Source organism: Crocodylus siamensis, chromosome 7, assembly GCF_052110815.1.
Source record: "Crocodylus siamensis isolate JL-2025a chromosome 7, ASM5211081v1, whole genome shotgun sequence".
NCBI classification, from domain to species: Eukaryota; Metazoa; Chordata; order Crocodylia; family Crocodylidae; genus Crocodylus; species Crocodylus siamensis.
The window spans coordinates 18,058,581-18,079,996 of NC_143401.1; the positions used below are offsets into that span (position 1 = coordinate 18,058,581).

General features: G+C 49.6%; 1 protein-coding gene across 14 annotated transcripts in view; it reads right to left on the reverse strand.

The window, feature by feature from the left end:
* Positions 1-21,416, reverse strand: part of PSD (pleckstrin and Sec7 domain containing) — an 83,427-nt gene that overhangs the window by 39,812 nt on the left and 22,199 nt on the right. For 11 of the 14 annotated variants that reach the window (XM_090057993.1, XM_090057995.1, XM_090057996.1 and 8 more), the window contains one exon: positions 19,794-19,964. The exons of the other annotated variants lie outside the window; for them this stretch is intronic. In XM_090057993.1, coding sequence (XP_089914119.1) covers positions 19,794-19,964 — 171 coding nt within the window. The remainder of the gene's footprint in view (positions 1-19,793; positions 19,965-21,416) is intronic. 14 annotated transcript variants of the gene reach the window in all.

Consider the following 21,416-nt stretch of genomic DNA (forward strand, 5'->3'; position numbering starts at 1 on the left):
CCTCTGGGTCAGACCACAAAGCCAATTTCCCAGCCAGCAGATTGTGGTGGACCCAAGGCCACAATTGGCCAGTTTCGCCAAAAGGTGATCATGGGATACCAGATCAAAAGCTTTTTTGAAGTCAAGATATATGACATCAATGTCTTCTCCCTTGTCCATGTGATAGGTCACCTGGTCGTAGAAGGAAAGGAGATTGGTGAAGCAAGACCTACCCACAACAAACCCGTGCTGGCTATCCCTTAGGAAGTTGGTGTTGGCCAGTCCATTAATGATGGCCTCTTCAATAAACTTTTCTAAGATCTTCCCCAAGATAGAAGTCAGGCTGATGGGCCTATAGTTAGCCAGATCCACTTTCCTCCCTTTTTTGAAGATAGGCACCACACTGGCCTTCTTCCAGTCTTCGGACATTACACCAGAGTGCCAGGAGTTCTCAAAGGTCCATGCCAGAGGCTGGGCTATGACGCCCGCCAGCTCCTTGAGTACCCTGGGGTGTAGATTGTCAGGGCCGGCTGACTTTAAGGTATCCAGCCTCTCAAGGTGTTCTTTCATGAGGTCAGCATTAATGGAGGGCAGGGGATTTCTCTCACCTGGACCGCCCTGTCCCATAGTGGGCATGGGTGTCCCATGGGACTGATGAAAGACCGACGCAAAGTACCCATTTAATAGGTTGGCTTTTTCCTGGGCATCAGTTGCCCCATCTGGTTCAGCAAGGGTCCAATGTTGCCCTTGCTTTTCCTCCAGCTCCCCACATATCTAAAAAAGGACTTTTTATTGTCGTTGATGCTCGAAGCTAGTTGGAGTTCAGTTGCAGCCTTGGCTTTCCTGGTTTGCTCCCTGCAGGACCGGACCAGTGCAGAATAATTCTCTTTGGAGGTAAATCCCATCCTCCATCCTTTATAGGCCTTTCTTTTTAGCCTCAGGAGGTCTGCTAGATCCCTGGAGAGCCTGGGGGGCTGCGGTGCCCTCTTGCTGCTTTTCCTCCGAGATGGAATAGAATTAGCTTGTGCATTGAGGATCTCTCCCTTGAGGAGCAACCACTCTTCCTGGACTCCCCTTCCCCTGGGGTCGTGGTCCCTTAAGGCCTCACTGACAAGCCTCCTGAGCTTGTCAAAGTCGGCTTTCCTGAAGTCAAGCACTTCCGTGTTGCTAACTGACTTGCCAGCTTTACGGCGGATGGTGAAGGTGATCAGCTCATGGTCACTGTCACCCAGCTTTCCATCGATCACTAGGTCACCGATTAGGTCATCCCCAGTAGCCGGTACCAGGTCGAGCAATGCTTTACCTCTCGTTGGCCCATAGACTTCTTGAGTCAGGTAGAGGTCATCCACGCAGGAGAGGAAGCTTTGCGACCACTCGGATTTTGTTGAGTGATCCTCCCACGAGATGTCTGGGTAATTGAAGTCCCCCATGACAACCATGGTTCTGGAGCATGTGGCCTCAGCCAGTTCCCGGGCGAACTCCTGGTCAAGCTCTTGACTTTGGGTGGGAAGTCTGTAATAGACTCCCACTGTTGTGTCCCCTGTGCCATGTTTCCCACAGATTTTAACCCAGAGGGTCTCCAGTTGTCCATCCTGGTTGCCAACATCAGCTTGCAGGGATGCGTAGCTGTCCTTAACATAGAGAGCTACACCCCAGCCCCTTTTATATACTGGATCTCTGCTGTACAGGGTATAGCCATCTGTACCCCTGGTCCAGTCATGGGTGGAGTCCCACCAGGTCTCCATTATCCCTATGACGTCATAATTATTTGCATTAAGCAGGAGGATGAGCTCCTCCTGCTTATTCCCCAAGCTCCTGGCATTTGTGTACAGGCAGGCAAGTGTCGCTTTGGGGGCTCTTGCCTTGCCCACAGATTGTACCAGGGTTGGGGCAGGGGTGAGCTCCCTTAAGTGCCTTGGCCTGCTGGCTTTGCAAGGGTTCCTCAGCGGGCCAGCAATGGTGGTATTCCCCCTGTCTCCCAGCGGGCTTAGTTTAAATCCCGGTGGAGCAGGTCAGCCAGTCTGGCTGAGACAAGCCTCCTCCCCAGTTGAGAGAGGTGGAGGCCATCTCTTCCCAACAGCTCGCTGCCTCTCTCACCAAAGAGAAGGTTGCTTTTATAATGAAGACAAATATTATAATTTCTTTACTCAGCACTGTCCATTCATTGATCTCAAAGCACTTTCCACAGTACCTATATCCCTATTTAACAAATGGCAAAACTGAAGCACAAGGAGGGAAGAACAGGGGATAGAGACTGGATCCCCTGGCCCACTGCTGAATTCAGTGTACCATTTCCTACAATACTCTTTCAACAGCTTCACATGTTCAAGCTTCAGACCGGGGGTACAAACTCAGACCAGAGTGGCACACGACTAGTCCATGGGCTGGATCAGGCCCACAGATCCTCTACCCACATACCTGATCCAGGGCACATGGCAGCTCCCAAGGCCGGTTCAGGATGCAGGCCAGAATGGGTGCTGCAGGTGGCACAGCCCCAACTAAGCCCCAGCAAGAACCACAGGTGGTACACAACTCAGGCACTGAGCACAGGGCTGATCCAGTGCAACATGTGAATCAATGGGCAGGACCAGGGGTTAGATCATGTGGCTCTGCATGCTGTGTCTGACACCCCTGCTGTAGATCTATGAGGCCAATCTTTTTGACAGGCATACCACAAATTCAGCACTGTGCCTTCCCAAGTGCCACTCTGATTCCCTTTTCCTGCCTTGTCTGCTGCTCTGCTTTCTGCTCTGCTATCTGTCTTCTCTCCAATCTGCTGCATTTCACATACACAAGCTGTTCATGTCACTTGAGGCACATGTAGCAGGTTGGCCACCCCTGCCTTGGAGTGACATGCAAAAGCACCAGTCTAGATTTAGCCTCCAGATCTGACTGAGCCACAGGAACAGAAGTTACCCCTCCTCTTCCTCCCAACAAAATGTATCTGGAGCTTAATCAGCAATAAACATTAAGCAACAGTGACCTCATCCAATTCTTCCGGCAGCCCTCACAGTGCCCCAATCTCATTTATTTTTGAGTCTCTAATTGATGTTTAAGAGGCCTCCTCTCCTGAGCCAGTTACAGAATTGAGTCTCCTTGAGAATCTACTTCTTCTACTGAAAATGAAGGCTCCAGCCTTCTCAGCACTCCGGTACTGTGCGCTGCATGTGGTTGTTGAACCCCAGAGGTCAGCTATGGAACGCCTGGGAGGGATCAAGTGATGGGGATGTACAAAATCTCTGGAGTGATGCATACAGGAGGACCTACAGACTGTCTTTACCACTCTGGAAACTCCTGGGTGGCATTTCCCCCATGCCTCCAAACACCCCACATTAATTTTGAACACTGTATCTTTGATCTTTGAGTTTACAGGCCAAATGCAGCTCTGCTGAAAGCAGGTAAGGAGTGCTTGACTTGCCTAGGATCTAAATGGTATTCAGTGCAGTGCACTCCATTTAAGCACGGAGCCTTAAAAAGGCCCCACACTTATCTGGAGTATGCACTTCATCTCCAATATAACCAATGAATGTTCCTTAAGTAGGGAACTCTGTCAGTGTTGGGCTATTAGCAGCCCTGAAACCAGTACCCCTCATTTCCAAGATTTCTAATGGCAACCCTGAACCTATTGGAAGCCTTGAACATGAGAAGAGTTGGATCAGTTTTTGGGGCTGCTAATGGTACAGCACTGTCTGCCCCGAGAACTTGAAGAGGGTTGTTTATAGCGCTGGCAATGCTGCGATATTAGCAGACCCAAAACTGACTACCTCCCCTCACATGCAAAGCTTCTAATAGCAGCCCTTTGACAGTTGTTTCCTCTTCACTATTTCTGGTGCAGTTAAGCAGAGTACAATTAGTTACTAAATAGACAGTTACAGTTAGAGTTTCTATGCAGTTAACCAGAGTACAGCTAAATTACAAAGTAGACAGTGAAGTTGAAAAATGTATGCACTTAAGGGACAGGCAGATAGCTGGAGTTTGGTGTGATGTAACTTCTAGGCAACAAGTTGGGACTGGTGTTGTGTTACATGGGTTAGTGGATTATGCACTTACAAGTGGAGCGTACTGTACTTGTCTGTGATAAAAATAAGACAAAGAAAAAGGTGTGGTAAAGATCTTAGGGAGCAAGTCCATGGACTTGAGAGCCCTAGGTTCCTGTTCCTGTCCTGCAACAGCCTTTCTGTATAAGCCTGACTATGTCACATAGGGTGATGAAAGAAGAATAAGTGACAACCCACCAGCTTTCACTGCCTCTCTACATGCAGGCACTGCTTTGGTTTCACAGCACCTTGTTAATGTGCCCTCATTCACTCTTCCCATCTGTAAAACTGGACTACCAGCATCTTATCACATGTGGCTGTTGTGATGATAAATACATTAGAGACTAGGAGGTGCTAAGGTACTGTAACAGCACCTTAAGTAGCCATTTCTAATCTAAATTAGTCTGTTTCAGCCACAGGGGATGGCTTTCTTAGGCTCTGCTCCTGTCCCATTGTGAGGCAGGCTCCCAACTGCCCAGGGTGAACAGATTTTTGGACCAGGATACTGTCAGAACGCCACTTGAACTGGATACGGTTCTTTGGGTAAATGTGATATCTTTTATTACATCAACTAAATAGTTGGAAGATTGTTCTTTGCAAGCTTTCAGGTACAAACACCCTTCTTCAGGTACAGGAAGAGTTTGCTGTTGCTTTCTGTGCTCTCCTGGGTGGAATGGAAGCCTTTAGCTGGAGCCCTTCTTGCATTCATCCCAGCCACACCCTGCAAAGGCAGATGTATTTCATATGCTTCCTACTATTCCAAAGATATCTCAGCAGAACCCAAAAGCAAGCAGCTGGCAAACCATGTTTCAGCTTTTTCAGCACCAAAGCGCCTTGTGTTCTCCTGATTCCCTTTCAGATTGTATCCACGTGCTGCCTCCAAGATGCTCTGAAGTTACACACTATTGGTTACCAACATCTCCAGTGCTAAACTCAGAGGCTACAAGTTCTGCTAGGTTTCTCAAAATGACCCGGCTTCACAAGCTGTCTTCTTGAGGTTTCTTTTCTATTTATAGCTGCAGATTCAATCTTGTGTGGATCTCTCTCTCTTTCAAAATTCCCATTTCCCTCCATGGTCTGCCATCTGTCACTGACTGATAGTTAGGATTCTTTTTTTCCTTTTTTACATTGGCCGGCATGGATCAGATAGCTTGCAACTTAGTGCTATACCACCATTGGCTATTACTCCACCCTCTCCAGCATGCAACTCTGATGTCAATCTTGAAATCAACAGAACATATCCAGCATAGGACCTAATTCTTTCATGTACAAACGAGCTCAATTGCATTGTTCATTCTTTTGAATAAACTGATTTTCTTCAAATGTCAAAGCCACTATCATAACTTTAAATAGGGAGTCAACTCTGATTTGACACAACAGAAAATGGAACAAGTGCACATGTGTGTGCATGTGCAAGAGAGAGAGAGAGAGAGAGAGAGACAAAGACAGAGAGGACAAGAGAGAATCAAGGTGACACCCATTTCCTTGCTAATGATCTAACATCTCAGAAGAGTCTTTAAAATGAACTTCTAAAGTAGCATTTCAGTTTGACTTGAAGAACTATTGAGCAAAGATTTTTGGTTAGACTTAGTCGAATCAAACAACTGGCCTGCACTTAAAAATAAATCCTAAATTTAGTAGTGTATAAGCACCTGCCACATGCTAGAGGTGGGTCACCTCAACTCTGAGCAGTAGCTCCCTCAATATTTCAGTCTGGCACCCACAATGCATGCCCCAGGCTGGCTCTGAAGCACCCACCTAACCCAGTCCTGCCACAGCCCCTCACCACTTTGCTGGGGCACCACAGCCTTAACACATAGGTATCCCAGTTCAGGGGTCCATTCACAGTGCTGTTGTTGCACCTCATGCTTGACCTACAGCCACCTCTCACTGTTTCATACACAGGTCTGCTGCTCCCACAACACCTGTTGTAAAATGCCACCTCCTGTCCTTTCTGCAATCATTCCCACAAGGCCCAATTCATGTCACGTCACTTCCTATACTCACTACAACTTGTTGCCAGGGGAAATGGATTCTTTTCATGCCACCTCCTATTCCTGCTGTCATGAGGATGCACTATGTTGTACTCTTCCAGAAGTAACAAGCATCACCGGGAATGGATTCCAATTGTGACGCTTCCTGGTCTCATTGTAATCAAAGACAAAAAACTCACATCCGGGATGAGCAAATCTGTCCTCAGTGCAGTTGCTTCCTACAGGGTCCTGGCTGATGCCATACAGATGGCAAAGCAGCACACTTCAAAGCGCATGAACAAAGGGAAGTGGTCATTCTGTTATCCCCAGCTCAGAGCCCTACAGGTTTCTTTCTCCTTCTCCCTGCCCACTGTTTTATGCTCCCTCTTCTGCTCCAGTCACTTGCTTCCACACTCCGGCTGCCAGTTCCCAACTGTCCCTCGAATTCTGCAGTGCCAGACCCACCTAGTTGCTAGGCACCCCCCTCCCTTTCCTAGTTGCCATAGCATCCTATCAAGGTGGATGTGAGCAGAAGAGAGCAGCTAGCTTCAGCCAGCCTCACTTTGCAATCAGCATGTTCTAATTAATTAAGATCACTGGTAACTATTGCTTCCCCTCCCCATGAGGATTTGATGCATGTGTAAAAGGCATCTGATTCCATGTTTGCATTATGGTTCCCATCAAATGCATGAATTCATGTCATTCTTGGTTCACAACAGAACAATCTCTGCTCAGGCTGATTTGGGCCCTGTCACTTCCTATCTGGGGTTTTCAAACCTTGTGACAGACGGAGTTGGGTCTTGGGTGGGCCTGCAGTACTCGAGAATGTGTAGCCCTTCACCTCCTGATCATGCTGCAGGCTTTGATGCTTCAGAGGAAGAAGGGAGGGGGAGGCTTCCAGATAAATGCAGAGCAAGAACAGTGCTCAGAGGTAGGGTCCCAGAGAACGCTGAACTCTGGGGGGGGGACACCTTTCCAGCCCACAAAGAGCAGCTTGGAACTGGGGCATGGACTCTGTATGGACGCAGGGCTATCCACATCCTGGCACTGGGCTCATGGAGGTTAAGCCCCAGAGGTTGCAAACTCCATGTCTTTTTGTGCAGCCAACTAAATTCTGGGTCAGTATTAAGGGCCTGACCCTGAGCAACTCTTGGCCTGAACAGAGCTTTCACACAGGTAGGAGAGGAAGGATGCTGCCCATTTAAATGGGCTGAAAGATGCTTCTCAGGTTTCTCCCTGGGAGGATGCATCAGCTCCAGGAGGATGGCTGGCAGCCGGGGAAGCCAAAAAGGGATTCCCAGAGCCCCGGGTGGCAGTCAGATTAGGAGAGGCACATCAAACTGTCCATAAACAATACACTCATAGTGGGTACTCCATGTGCATACAGATAGCTGGAAACCCACTGGAGGAGGATATGCCATGCACCTGCAGGCTCACATTCAGTGCAGACACTGAATGGGGGAGGGGCAGCACACTTCGGGGCTCACAGCAACAGTGCATGGCGGGTGTGTGTAGGGGGGGCAGCACTCTAACAGCACACAGGGGCAGGAGTACACAGGGTGGCCCACACTGAGAGCACTGCTGGGAGCCCCTGCTGGCTCACCCCAAGAGCATGTGGCATGGTCACGTTCAGGCAAGATAACCTGGTAGGAGATGCTGGCAGTTATGCCAAGAGCCTTTGTGGGGTGGTGGACAACGTGCAGGGAGTCCCCACTTAAAAGTGTGTAGCAGGGCACTAAGGTGCCTGCTACTTGTGGAGCTGGGATAACTACCCAGGGGCCGGTTGCTAGGGCAACCAGAGGGAGCTAGTGACCCACACCTGCCAGCGGTCAGCTGGCCGGACAGGGCAGGGCCTGGCTCCCATTTAAACCCCAGGGCTGAGGCCAGGTGGGCAGTTCCCTGCTGGCAGCCAAGGGGGAAGGCGCTCAGCCTGAGTGAGCAAAGGGCAGAGGCCTGACTGTACAAGCAGCCTGATACTGGTGAGAGATGGAGCACCCTTGGGGTGGCTTGAATGATGTTGTAGCCGAGCAACATTAATTTATGTTATAGCTCAGGGGCTTGTGTTTTGTTTGCTGTTTTCACCCATGGCTTGGGAGAGGCTATTAGGGGATGGAGGAGGCCTCATAGGGGGTCCACAGCAGTGTGGGGACCTGGGCATCAGAGAAGGCGCAGCATTGGGGGTGCACCGACCCCGAGTGTCAGAGAAGGCGCAGCATTGGGGGTGAGCCAACCCTGAGCCCCAGGGAGAGGGGGATGCAGAAAGCCCCAGCGCCAGGGAGGCGCAGTGCGAGACCGGAGAACGTCAGTTCCATCCGCGAGGCTTGGGGCGTGGTAAATGGATGGTTGGAGCCACGCATAGCCCATAAAGCTGGGGTGCACAGAAACGCCCATTACAGAATGAGCCAGCGTATAGCAGGAAACCGTGTCCAAGAGAATGGAAAAGCAGCCTTCCTATTATACATTTAACATCAAAGACGTGGTGGGTGAGACTTGAGGGTGCTTTTAGGCTAACTTGGCACAGTAAAGGGGGTGTTGGGGGACAGCACAGTGACCCCTAGGACACCCTCCTGTTACACAGGGCCCTGCATGAGGATCTATACACTAGATCACACAGAGCATGTCATGGGGCTGGTCAGAACTGCCATGCCATGTACCAGGAGCCACCTAGCTCCATTCTGCAGGTGTCACAAAGCCCTGCTATAGGAGAGAGCTTTCCAAGATGCTGACGGCCAGCCAGAGTGGAGCATGTGGCCAATGGAGCCCCAAGGTGTTCATCTTTCTGCCACCAGCCTGAGTGCACCCAGCAGCAGTTCCTGCTGAAATCTCAGCTGGCCAGGTGGAGACCTGTTCCACAGCCACAAGAAAGCAGAGTGCCGTTGGCTCATAACAGGGGAGCTTTCCCCAGCCTGTGGAGGCTGGAACACGGAGCACAGCAAGATGGGCTGATCTATGTGGCTGTCCTTCCAGCACGGACGTGCCATGAGGGTCTGAACATTCCCTTGCCAAGGTACTTCTTGCCAGGGCCAACCAAGGAAAGGTCCTTTGGGCACCTCTCGGCTAGCATCGCCTGCTGGAGAGAACTGTGCTCTGGTCTCTGGCAGTAGGCTGACCTCCTATGTTGATCATGTCACACATGATATCATTTCTCAGCAGGATGCTGTTGGATATTCAGAAATACTGACTACAGTCCAAACCACTCTTTCCAACCCAAACCACCATCCGAGAATCTCTCTCCACAGTAATATCCTGTGCAACTTGCTGTCTCTAATCTGGGACTACTTGTCCAAAGAGATATAGCTAAAAGAGGGGAGGGGGTGGTGAAATATGCTAGTGCTTGGGTCTGAATCTGCCTGGGCACTTGTGGCAAAGACACAACTGCAAGGCAAAGCATTACACAGGGTCTGTTTCTCCCATTGGCCAGAAGTGAAATGGCCTGGAAGTGTGTTACAGTCAAGCTTTACTACTCACAGTAATAACATTCTGGATCACAACTTTGACTGGCATAAATCAACAGAGCTCCCTCCATTATTTTCAGTGAGAACTATGCCTATTTACACCAGCTGATATGCTCTTAGTATCAATACTGCCAAGAGCCAGGTGGAATTTAACTCACCTAAACCTAGCCTATTCTTGCTACCAGAACTTGGGCAGTAGGAGAGGGGAATAAGCCACTGTATTAGACTCTGTCCAATGCATGCGTCTCAGCCACATGTGCCAAAGCAAGGCTAGCACAGCACAGAGACATGCCCTCTTTTCTGATGTGGCTGTAGGTTTCCCTTCTCTAAGCTATTCTCTAGCATTTCCTTCCCTGCCCCTTCCTCTGAGGGAGCATCAAGCTCCCAGGTGAAAGGCAAATGCCTGCAGAGGATAATGGATATCTCTACAAGTTCCAAGTCTCACCCATGGCAACTGGACCCTTAAGACTGAGTTACTCACCAGACCAGTTTGGTGGAAAATCCGCTTCTTTATGAGCGATGGGGACACTGTGGCATGAATCCAGTGAAATCTGGATCATTAAGACTTCCGGGCCTGATCCAACTCACAAGAGGCTGAGTGGGTCTCGTGGGAATGTGGAGGGAGAAGGCATTGAAGTGTGACATGAAGAACCCACTTCCCAGCTGGGATGTTTCACACTGACCTCTTCAAACTGGAGCAGTTTTTCAAGCCTGAGCTTTACAATCTATACTGCAATCTCCCCAGAGCTGGCAACTAAACTGCAAGATGTGATCCCAGGCAGACCAGGTTCTCCACTCCTCACTGGGAATAAGCTCTCAAAAAGGCTCTAACATACACATTGAATCCCACCCAGTGTAGGGCTGGAGCCTATGCCAATCCATCTAACAGCTGTTTGGCACTTTTCTTCTTAAACTGCTTGAAGACTAAGCCAACTGACCACCCCTGACTGGTGCTGCCATGACCCTGGACTGTTTTATTTTAGCACCCACCTGGGAAACCCAGCGTGGTAGTTAGCTCCTGAAACAGGCCCTGGGACTGTGGTTCTCCCCCAGCTCTATGGCACAGGCCAGTCCTTGGGCCAGAATGCTGTGGCACTTCCCCACACGCCCGTTCCAGCCCAGCTCCTGCACTACAGCAGCCTTGGCTAACACTAACACATTCAGCCTGCAGGCAAGGATGTCTGTTTCCCCCCTTGCTGCCCAAGCTGCTCTCCTCTCTTCTCTCTCAGATCACTATGTTCACCTGCCCACCCTTCACTTCTCTTCCCCGACTCTGCCTAGGCCCACTGCTTCTCTCCTTTTCCCATCTTCAGCCATGCAGTCACTGCGCCTGCCCATATCCCCTCCCTCCTCTCTCCCTTCATGTGAGGCTGTCTCTGCCTGTCTCTCACGCACACTGCTCCCCCTCCCTGTCTCACTCTCACTGTGTGGGGGGGATCTGCTTTATTCTGTGCTGGGCTCCCTTTCCCCATGCCTGTCCCTCTTATTCTCCCCAGCTGCCCTGTATTTGCCTAACCCTCCCTGGACATGTCTCTCTGTGTGAGTGCATCTTTGCCTAGGTACATCCCTGAGTATTTCTACTGTGTGTCCCCACCTCTCCCTCCTTGCATGCATCTCTGCAAGCATGTGTGTGTCATGGACATGGCATCATCCACCTTTATGCATCCGAGTACCCAAGTGTGAAGGAAGGCATGCATGTCTGTGCCTGTAAGTGTGGCTGAGCACAGGAATGAGTGTGTGCGCACCTGTGTATGATTTGTGTCTGCATTCTGCAGTGCAAGTGTGCACATGCCTGTCTGTATCACCGAGCATGTCTGTCAGTGCTCCTGAGTGGGAGCTTGCGCATGCTTATGTGCATGTGTCTGAGCATGTGCGCTTGAGTGTGTCCCTTCAATACTTCCCTCATGTGTTGCTTTCTTGCCCTCCCTTTCCAAGCAGGTACTCCTGCTCCACTCCAGTCTCTCCCTGGGTCTACTGCACGTGTGACTCTCCATACGAATCTGCCTCACTCACTCCCAGCACACACTTCCCCATGCTTAAGGCATTTTCCTCCCCCCAAATGGGACATGCCCAGTTTCAGGCGAAGTGGAGCCACACTGAAGAGGCAAGCTGCCCTGTCAGTCATGCAGGGGCTCTGTAAAGCCTATGTCCTTCTCCTCCAGGACAAACACAAGGCCTTAGGTTGTTTGGCTGCAGGCTCTGCTCAGGTATCAGGACAATGAGACCACACCTATAGCATTAGGATCAGTCTTGTGCCAGAGACTAGGCTCTTCTCAAACATCCCAGGGGAGCAGTGATTTCTATCAGCCTAATTCAGGGGTGGGCAAAATACGGCCTGGGGGCTGGATGTGGCCCACCAAGCCATTCTATCCCGGCCACAGGGCCCCTAAAAAATTTAGAAAATCAATATTTATCTGCCCCTGGCTGCCTGTCATGTGGCCTGTGATGGCTTGCCAACACTCAGTAAGTGGCCCTCTGCCCAAAATAACTGCCCACCACTGGATTAATTGCAGGGAGTGGGCAAGCCTGATTCTACATCTGCCATAGCCAGCCCTTTCTGCAAGGAGATGCTGATTCCCCTGACAGTCACTGGTGACTGGTACAGCCTTACTTCTCTGTTTGTAAAGCAAACTTCCCTCCTCACACAATCCTGTACAGTGGGATGGCTGATTCCTTGCTTGGAAGAAGGCTCCAGTACCTCCACCTGCGCTACGCCCTGGGCAGAGCTGTGGCACCGCTATAAGGAGAGCCATGGATCCCTTAGGCTCCGGTAGGGGACTCTGCTGTGGAACACAAAGCTCACTGGAAGACCAGAAGAGAGCAGTAGTATCGTCTCCACCAGCCCATCTTCACCCACTGGGACCCTCCAACTAGTCCCTGACCCTTCTCAGCCCCTGCAAAAATTGTTCCCCTACCCCCACTCAACTCTTCCCTACCCCCCAAAACTCATTCTTTCCCTAATCCTTGCTCTTTCCTGTGCCCGTCTCATCACCTCATGCCCATATCAACCCATGCCACTGTAGGCATCTTCTCTCCACCCCTCACCTTCTCCCACTCCAAGCACCACCCTCCCATCTGCACACCACACGCCCGCCCACAACTCATTCCCCTGCTTACTTTACAGCCCATCATCTCCTTCTCTCACTTCTTTTCCATACCAAACATCTTTTTCTCACTCCAATGTCCCTGCCTCCTCATGTCCTTTCCCCCAGGTTCCTTATTTCCATTCCATCACTGCAATTATGATAGCCTGAGTGTCTCTCCTCCCAGTGCAGCATTCCCAGAGCTGAGCTCAGTATTCATGGAAAGCAGTTATCCAGACTATCTAGCAAGGGCTGGTGGGACCCTGAGAGCCCAGTTACTTGAGACTAGCACTGGAGGAGAAAATCCTGCACTGGCTTCCAGAAGGGGAAAATCAGATCATCAGGGTGTTGCATATCCACAACACTGTTCATCACCACAGCATCTGACTCCCCTCACAATACAGCACCTGACATGATACAGCTCCCTGTTGCATGGCATGCGGCCTGCTCACCCTTCTTTACAGCCAGCTTTATTTCACATCAGCCAATGCTCCAAATTCTCCAGTTCCCTCTGGAACATGTCTCTATTGCCTCCAACTGTGGTGTCATGCAATTAATGTTACATCTCCCTTCCCCTCAATGTCACTGATGAAAGTGATATACAATACTGGTCCCTGGGACAATCAAACAGAGCCCAGTCTCTGACATGGGACTGATCCCCACGTGGAGGCAGGGATCCAGGGTGGTGATAACTGATCAGAACCTGTGACCAAGGGACCAGATCCTCTGTGAAACTCAGCACAGCACTGCAGGGCTGGGGACTAGACTGAGGCACTAATATGGCATGCCATTATATTTACTTGGGGCTGATACCCTGGATTCTCCAACCCCCATGTCTGGGAAGCGCCACAAGCCCCAGCCAGGATATGTATGGCATTAGCTTTACTCAGCCAAGCCCCTGTGCTCCCAGACTGCTTGTCATACCCGGCAGCTCTGCAAAGCCCTGGGATTTCGATCATTAATTGCAAATTCTGGCCACTGCTGCCTTGCCCGATCCACCTTCCGTTGCCATGGCAGCTGCAGCTCCATCCTTTCCCTCGCTCACACACGTCTGCCCATACTGAATGGCTTCAGCTTTTTTTTTTTTTTTTAATTTTGTGTTCCAGCTCGAATTAGCCAAATCAGTTTCAAATCCTATCAACTGAGCAGAACTCAATCATTCAAGTCCATGTGGCACTACTGCTGGCAAGTATCCTCCATCCCAGACTCCTCAGCCTGGGGCTTCAGATGCTCCCAAATCCATGGCAAGCATCCTACATGCAGGCCCAAGCCCAGAGATCTTGGGGTCTGGATGCCCCTGAGTCTCCCTTGCTCTTAGCACAAAAGCCAAAGGAAAAAGCTGGGGATAAACCCCCCATTTCCTTAAAATAGGTGTGGAGCTGAGATTCTCTCATTGGAAGATTATAATAGACTCTTGGAAGGTGTCCTGTCTGTAGTGCATTGGGCTGGTCTGTACCCTCTATTATACAATGCCATTCAAAGTGATCTCAGCTCAGGGAACAGACCAGTGCAGCAACAACACTTGATCTTAGCCCACAAGAGGCCGAGAAGCAATCCTTCCACTCAAGAGTCCTTCTCACAAAACAACTACCTAGCCAAATGGTGGGAGAAGGCACCCTGGACCTTCCCCCTCACCCTGGAGAGAAAGCTTGTATCCTATCCCTTGCTACAGCAGCAGGGGGGAGAGGGACACCCTGTATTCTATTCCCTATGTGGAAGAAAAGGGAACATCCTATCTCCTACTCATTCCTACAGCCCCAAAAAGGAAAGGATCACCTTGTCTCACCCCCGCCTAGCCCACAGAGGCTGCCAGCCTGCATCATACCCATGCACAGTCCAGCTTGAGGAAGGAACTGTGCTGTGTGCCAACGCAGTGATGGGGCAGCCTCTAAACTGCTTTGGGGTTCATTATACAACACAGACAGAAGAAGGATTCTCTTCCCAGATCTGATTCCCTACCCAAAACAGGAGAGGGGGCCCTGTAACTGTGTCCTCGCTTAGGAAGGGCAAAAAGATCCCAACACCTGATCTGGGTGTGACATCTTTAACAGAAAACAAGCAGGCTCTGACCTGGCCCATGCGCCTCACTCTATAATTTCTGAGGGTGGTTGTATAGCAGCACATTTAGAAATACTTAATGCCACCTACTGGGGAAGAGGGAGAATTGGACTGCTAGTCTGCTCTGCAGATTGGGAGGGGGTAAAAAACCCAAGCAATTAACATTAATTAGTTTGGGCCCAAATTGAAAAGCAGACTGTCCCAGAGCTGCAGGCAGTGTGGATGAAAGATTTTGATTCAGATCCATCTCTGCTCTCAAGAGACCCCTTAGACTGAAACAGAGAGAAGTCCAAAGGGGGTTATTGCACAAGGACCCTGGGAAAGACTTGGAAACTTGAATGTAACCACAAAATCAGTTTGGTTTCAGTTTGCACTAATCAGACAAATCTCCTAAAGGCAAGGTCAAGATACAGATTAACTGCAGCTTTTCATGGCCGTTGTTGAAACCATGGTCCAAGCTTTGAAAATCTCTGAGCCAGTTGTTTATGTTAATGAACTAGATATGCAGACAACCAGATATAATTGGTATAAAACATATTACATGTATAAATCCTCCTACCAAAAGCAGAGAGACATTTCACAGAACTCACAGCTGGAATAGTGGAAGTAAGGGGAATCTGCTAGTTCCCCACCAATGAAGCTGCAAAATCACAGCCCTCACAGCTATTCCTCACAAATCAGGTACCATATATACCCAGGCACCGCTCACTTCTAAGAAGTTCACAGCCTACTCTGGGTAAGCAAGAAACTCATTGAGGCAGCAAACATCAATCTGGAGCATTTGGGATCTTCAGCTCCATCTTCATCTCACACATGAAGAAGCATTTAAAGGCCTCTGGAATATGTAAGCCACTATCTCCAAGTGGATCTGTCTAATTTGGCCCATCTCAACTGTTAAAAGCAAGTGAAAATAGCGAAGTCCACTGCTAAAATAAATTATCAGCACCACCTCTAGCAGGAGCCCTGGCAACCACTCTGAAGAATGCATTTATCCACCTTAGAAAGCCAATGCTTGGTCTGGAGGAATATTCCAGTGGTCATTCCTATTACAGCTACCCCTTGCTAGGCAAAACTTACTAAGAAAATGATGGCAACCATGCTCCAATATGTGGTATTGACCAACATCCTGAGTGCCTTGCAATTTGGCTTCAGATCACTGTGCAGACAATGACCTCTTAAGAGAAGCGGATGAAGTCTCCATCACAATGCTCCTAGCCTTCAATACATGGAGCTTTTGACACAGCTGAGTCCAGTACACTGCAGAACCACTAACTTGACACAGATGGCTTAGATGATATTGCTCTGAGCCTGCCTCCAAGCATTCCTCCCCAATCCAGGACCCAGTGGATGATAATGGGCAACTATTTCTCTTCCTCTAGAGCATTTCCGAGGAAGTCCTGCATGGGATTTATGTTGTCCCCAAATCATGAGAGCATTTAACAAAGTAGAGATTTGCCATTGCCCCAGGCCCTGCTGGCAACACTACACTGACATTACATAGCTGTACACCTTCACAGATACAACCAAGGACAGTGAGAAGACATTATAATGTATAATGATGGAAATCATCTGGATAAAGAGCAACTGGCTCAAACTCAATTTGAGTTAGACCAGAGAAGAAATACCTTGAAGAACAAGCTCATCCATTCTCCTGCTTTGAGCACGGGGTTGGACTACATGACCTCCTGAGGCCCTTTCCAACCCTAACTTTCTATGATTTCTATGATTCCCTCTTATCTGTGGTGACACCTGCTCTCATTTGAGAAAATAGTTGGAAAGAATTGGGACCCTCTCAGTCACATCAGTAATGAGAAAAGCCTTTCTCCTGCTCCAGGTTGCTGGAAAATCTGACTTTTTCTTCCCAGAGGAAGCTTGGCCATGGTAACCCATACAATTGCCATCTCCAGGCTGGATCCCTGTAGCTAACTGTATTGGGCTTGGTAGCTGACAAACCCCGGAAAATCTAGCTCACATGCAATGCAGCAGCTTACCTCCTCAGTGGTATGGGATGCCTTATCACTCCTGTGCCCCAGTTCCCTCAGTGGCTCCCAGTCCTTTCCTGTTGTGAGTTCCAAGCCTCAATCCTGATCAAGGGCAGCAAGACATCAGGTCTCCATCACATCAACTATTTTTTCATTTTTCCCATGCACTTCTCCACTTATGACCCACCAGAACAGCTGTTTTACCCATAGTGCTGCTTACAAAGCTCAGGCGAGAGATGGAGCCAAAGGAGTCTGACTGTGCAAACTTAACAGGACGGACTACTTTGGACCCAGGGCATGTGCCACTTTGGTAAAACATTCCTACTGAATCTGAGTGTAAAAGCATGACAACCCCTTTAAAGGGAGGTGATGCTACTGTAGATGGGGGAAACTAGAAGGAAGTTGCTTAGTAGGAGGATCTGGGAAACAGGGCAGAATAGTTTGATCATTTCAGGTTAGATGATCCAATTAGATGGGGTCCCAGGACCAGCATGGGGTGCAGGTGTCCCACATTCTCCCTCAAGTTGTGCAGTCATCTTGATAAGGGACTGAAGGGATTGTTTGGAGTCAAAGAAACTAGAAACTGAGCTACACAGAGGGGCTAAAGAATACTGGAGAGGTCAGACTCCATGGAGGAAGGGTATTGAGCAAGACTACGGTGAAAGATCATTTACCTGTGTTTCCATTAGCCTTACCTTCTGGATGGGGTGACTTGCAATCCGGTAGGAGGATTTGGTCACCCTAATGCCAGGCAAACTGCATAAAGGCACTACAGTGGAGATGGAAGCAGGAAGCAGTGGGGGCGCTGAGCCAGCACTGCCTTGGGAAGTAAGAACCATCTACACCAAGGTGATGAGAACAAGGAGATGATGTGAAAAAATAGCATGTGCATTAACCCAGGTGTCTCTGCTAGGAAATGGGAGGCACAGACACTTGATGGCCAATGGTACTGAAGTATCAACTTCCACTGAGATCAAGGGGAGATGGTGCCCAAAAAGCTTTGAGGATCTTGGTTCTTGTCACTAAGCAAGCCTAATGTACCTGGAACATGCTTGGAAGGATGAAATTTGGCATCCCCAACTCTGTGATGGCAGCTGATTCAACCAGCACTGGCTTGCCAGACCCTGGGACACCCAGGCAGTTTCCAAAGGATAAGGAAATGTTATCAGATGTTTCATAGATTTTAAAGCCAAATGAGACCATTTTGGCTTGTATAACAGACTGCTACATTTCACCAAGTTACAAGATTTAACATGGAAATTGGATTGAAGCACTCAAGGTCTCAAGAGATTATATTTTTGGGTACCACCAATGGCCAAAGACCCTGTGGTGGCAGGTTAAGTAAAATATGCCCAAGAGAACGCTGATCTACACTGCAGAGAAAAGTGAAAACCCTCAGTCTGGCCTGTGGAAAATTCCATGTGATCTCAGATCTGCCAGTTGTTTTACTGTGAGAATGAAAGCAAGAGGCACCATGCAAGCCCCTAGGAAAAAGTACTCCTGGTTCTTGTCCCCATGTTTTCCCTGACTGTAGCCAATCCTGGATGCTTCAGAGGAAGATAGGGAAAAAACACAGAATACAGACAGCCAACTGTGTAGCGCAGGAGAACATCTTTCCTGACCTTTGTAGGTTGAAACACAAGCTTTGTTTACAGTTATTAGCACAATGCAGAGCTGCAAGTAGCATGAGCATGCCCATATGTGGCTTTCTCTGCCCCTCTGGTCACTAGTCCTTTTGGAAAAAATTGTTTCTCTGCCACCTCCATTGTGGTCCATTTCCCCACTCCAACAGCTCTTATTGCCAATCCAGTTCACCTTGCTCTGGCTGTCTGCTTCCCAAGCAACTTTTGCCCTTACTGCAAGGATGTATACCTACCTGTAACTGTGAGATGACTTCACATGAATGATCATGCTGCTCCATACATTTACCTTGTGTGGCATTATTGTGCCCTTCTTGGTAGGAAATAGGGTAACTGTTCTGGTAGAGCCTTCTGATTCTTGGCAAGTGGTTGGTAGTACTCATGTACTGTTAGCTGAGCACTGGGTAAATAAGGATCATAGGCAAGAAACTGCCTCCCCTCATTGCTTTTGGCTGCTTTGAGGGCACCAAGATAGCCAACTTAACTGCAAGACAAAGGTCCTGTTTAAGTGCTCATTGCCAATCTGATGCCAAGAGTGTTCCTGGGAAGAGAGTAAAGGTATGGATAGGGACCTCTACCTGCTCTAACTTACCAGGTCCGGAAGCCACATGTGCCAAAGCAGGTGTAGAATCCCCCCTTCTCTTCCACCCCTTGCAAACTGGGCTGAATGCAGCTTAGACACAGCAGACAATCTGTGCTCTCCTCTGTCTGTTACACACAGGTCTGATGCTTGTGTACAATGGTGAGCACTGGACAAATAGAAAACATTTCTTATGGCTCCCAGGAATAGCTCCCAGGAAGCAATGAGAGCAACTCAATCTTCATGCATTCCCCACTCATGTTTCTGTGGACTACAACAGGAGTGATGGCTCTAAATGGAAACAGGATTCAGCCCAGTCTCTTCAGGAAAAACATCTGCACTTTCCCCACCTGGGACATGCTCCCACAGCTGGGAGTCAGTGTGAAAGCCAGTGATGGAGCAAAGAAACACTAGCTCCATGCATGAGAGAAAGAGTTGCAGGCAGTAGCCCAACATTTCTAAAATGCTGAGAAAAAAAAGAGACATCCCTACATGAAAAGACAGAAATAAGAGTCCTAAAGTGGGAAGCTCTGGAAATCAGGAGCCAAGTAGCTGAGGGACAAACTCCCAGGAGGCTGCAGAGAGCTACCCTACACCCAGAGAGTGCCCCAGCACTCTGAGCCTAGGGAGCTAAGAGGCAAGACAAGACAGGGGAAGCACAGGAAGTCACGGGAGAAAGTGACTGGAAAGGAGTCAGGAAACAGAGGTGAGGGGAACCCCAGAGACAGAAAACAGAGAACCCCAGAGATTGATTGTTTTGGAGCAATTCTGCTAGGCAGGAAAAATCACGTCAGGCAACAGGACCTACCAAGCCAAAAAGCACTGTCCTCACATCTCTGCACATAGTAAGTGCTCAGAGCAGCAGCAACTCAAATACCGGCAGAGAGCCAAGAGTTGCCCAGGAGCAAAGCCCTGCTACCCAGTGTCTGCTGGAACACAGAGCAGAGGTGGAGGGCAGCTGAAGCAGGTTCTCCCCTTCCAAACTATTGCACTGCCCGACACCTACCCAGAGCTGCTGCAACGCAGGAGAGGGTGAATCTTCACAGGAGGCAATCGATTCCTGCTGCATGCTTTCCCCCCAGCTCCCTGAGCAGCAGTGCCTGTGGGTGGGAAGGCAGCACAGCACATACAGCAGAAGAAATCGATCTGGCATGAGGCTGCATCGCCCCCTTGACAGCTATTAAGAAAACAAATAGCCCTTGCTTAGCCAAACCGACCTTTGTAAGAGAGCAGCGCGAAGCGGCCAGGGAGTCTCAGCAGAGGTTTCCATTCCTTGCTGTGACGGTGATCCCTCTTTTTTCCTCACTTGCAAACCAGAGGCAAGTCCCTTCCCCATGCCTTAGTTCCTCATCTGTAAAAAGCTGATACTGCACTGCCTCCCATGGACATTCCTATGATTTTGTGCATTGTTTTCATGACAGGCTTGACAGTGTTAGAGAGGGAAGTGGGAGCTTGATTTAAATACCTGCCCTCTGTCAGACAGAGAGAGTAGAGATGGAGCAGGTTGGCTTCACCGCAGCCTGAAGCACTCTCTCCCAGGGCTTGTCTAGGAGGTTATCAATCATCATCTGTCCCCTCCCCACCCAAATGCTCCCACCCCCTCCACCCCCAGCAGAGTCAGGGGGAAGGGTTGTGAATCCCTCCAACTCTGGCAGATCCAGATGATTCCTTTGCTCATTCCCATCTCCCTCAGGCCACGGCATTCACATCTCCTCTGCTTTCACCTGCTCATCTTTGTCCCCACCCTTCCTTCCTCTCCCAAGAGACAATTTACCCGGTCTCAGGGGGCAGTGTCTCCTCTCCAGGTGCTGCTGGGGCCAGAGCTGTGCCACCAGCTCTTCCCTGACCCCCCATACTGTTACTGGCCTCGTCTTCTCTGAGCATGGAGCAGGGGTGGCAGGAGACGCGGCTGCCGAGATGGGGGCACATGCGTTTGTTCGTACCATCGCCAACTGTCATGGAACCCCGGGCCCAGCCCCGAGAGCCCCACGCCAGGCTGTGCCGTTGCTCCAGCCAGGACGGCTCCCGAGCAGACCTGCCTCAGTGTGGGCAATACCCCGGGGCCAGTGCTAGCTCCTCAGACAAAGGCCTCACCTTCCCACAAAGTGGCAGGGGAGATCGGGGGGACAGCTTCTGGAAACCTATGACCATGTCACCCACGAGATCCACATCTGTGATCCAAAAAGTCTGTTAAAAACTGTGCCTGCAGCAAAGAGCCAAGAGGTAACAAGTGCCTAGCATAGCACCTCAGTGAACTAATGACTCCTGTCCATTTACAATGCTATCTGCTGGCCTTCAGGCTCTTCGTGCTGGTGATGACATCACTTTAAAATGGCTGAAACAGGAGGATGAAACCCCATTTGCTAAACAAACAAATAAATAAATGAACTAATTCTGGCCCCAGGGCACCCCCTGCTCCAGCAGGCAGACAGATCAGGCTACTAGTCTGTCTCCATCTCTGCTGCTGGCAAGAGGAAAACAGCATCTTTTCAGAAGGAGCAGGAGGGGGAGAGAGTGTGCGCATGCATGCATGCACACATGAACGTAGGCACAGATGTACACGAGATCTCTTGCAACGGTCACACCAGTCTGTTTTTGAGAGTAACAGATCAATCACATCTCCTTTCTG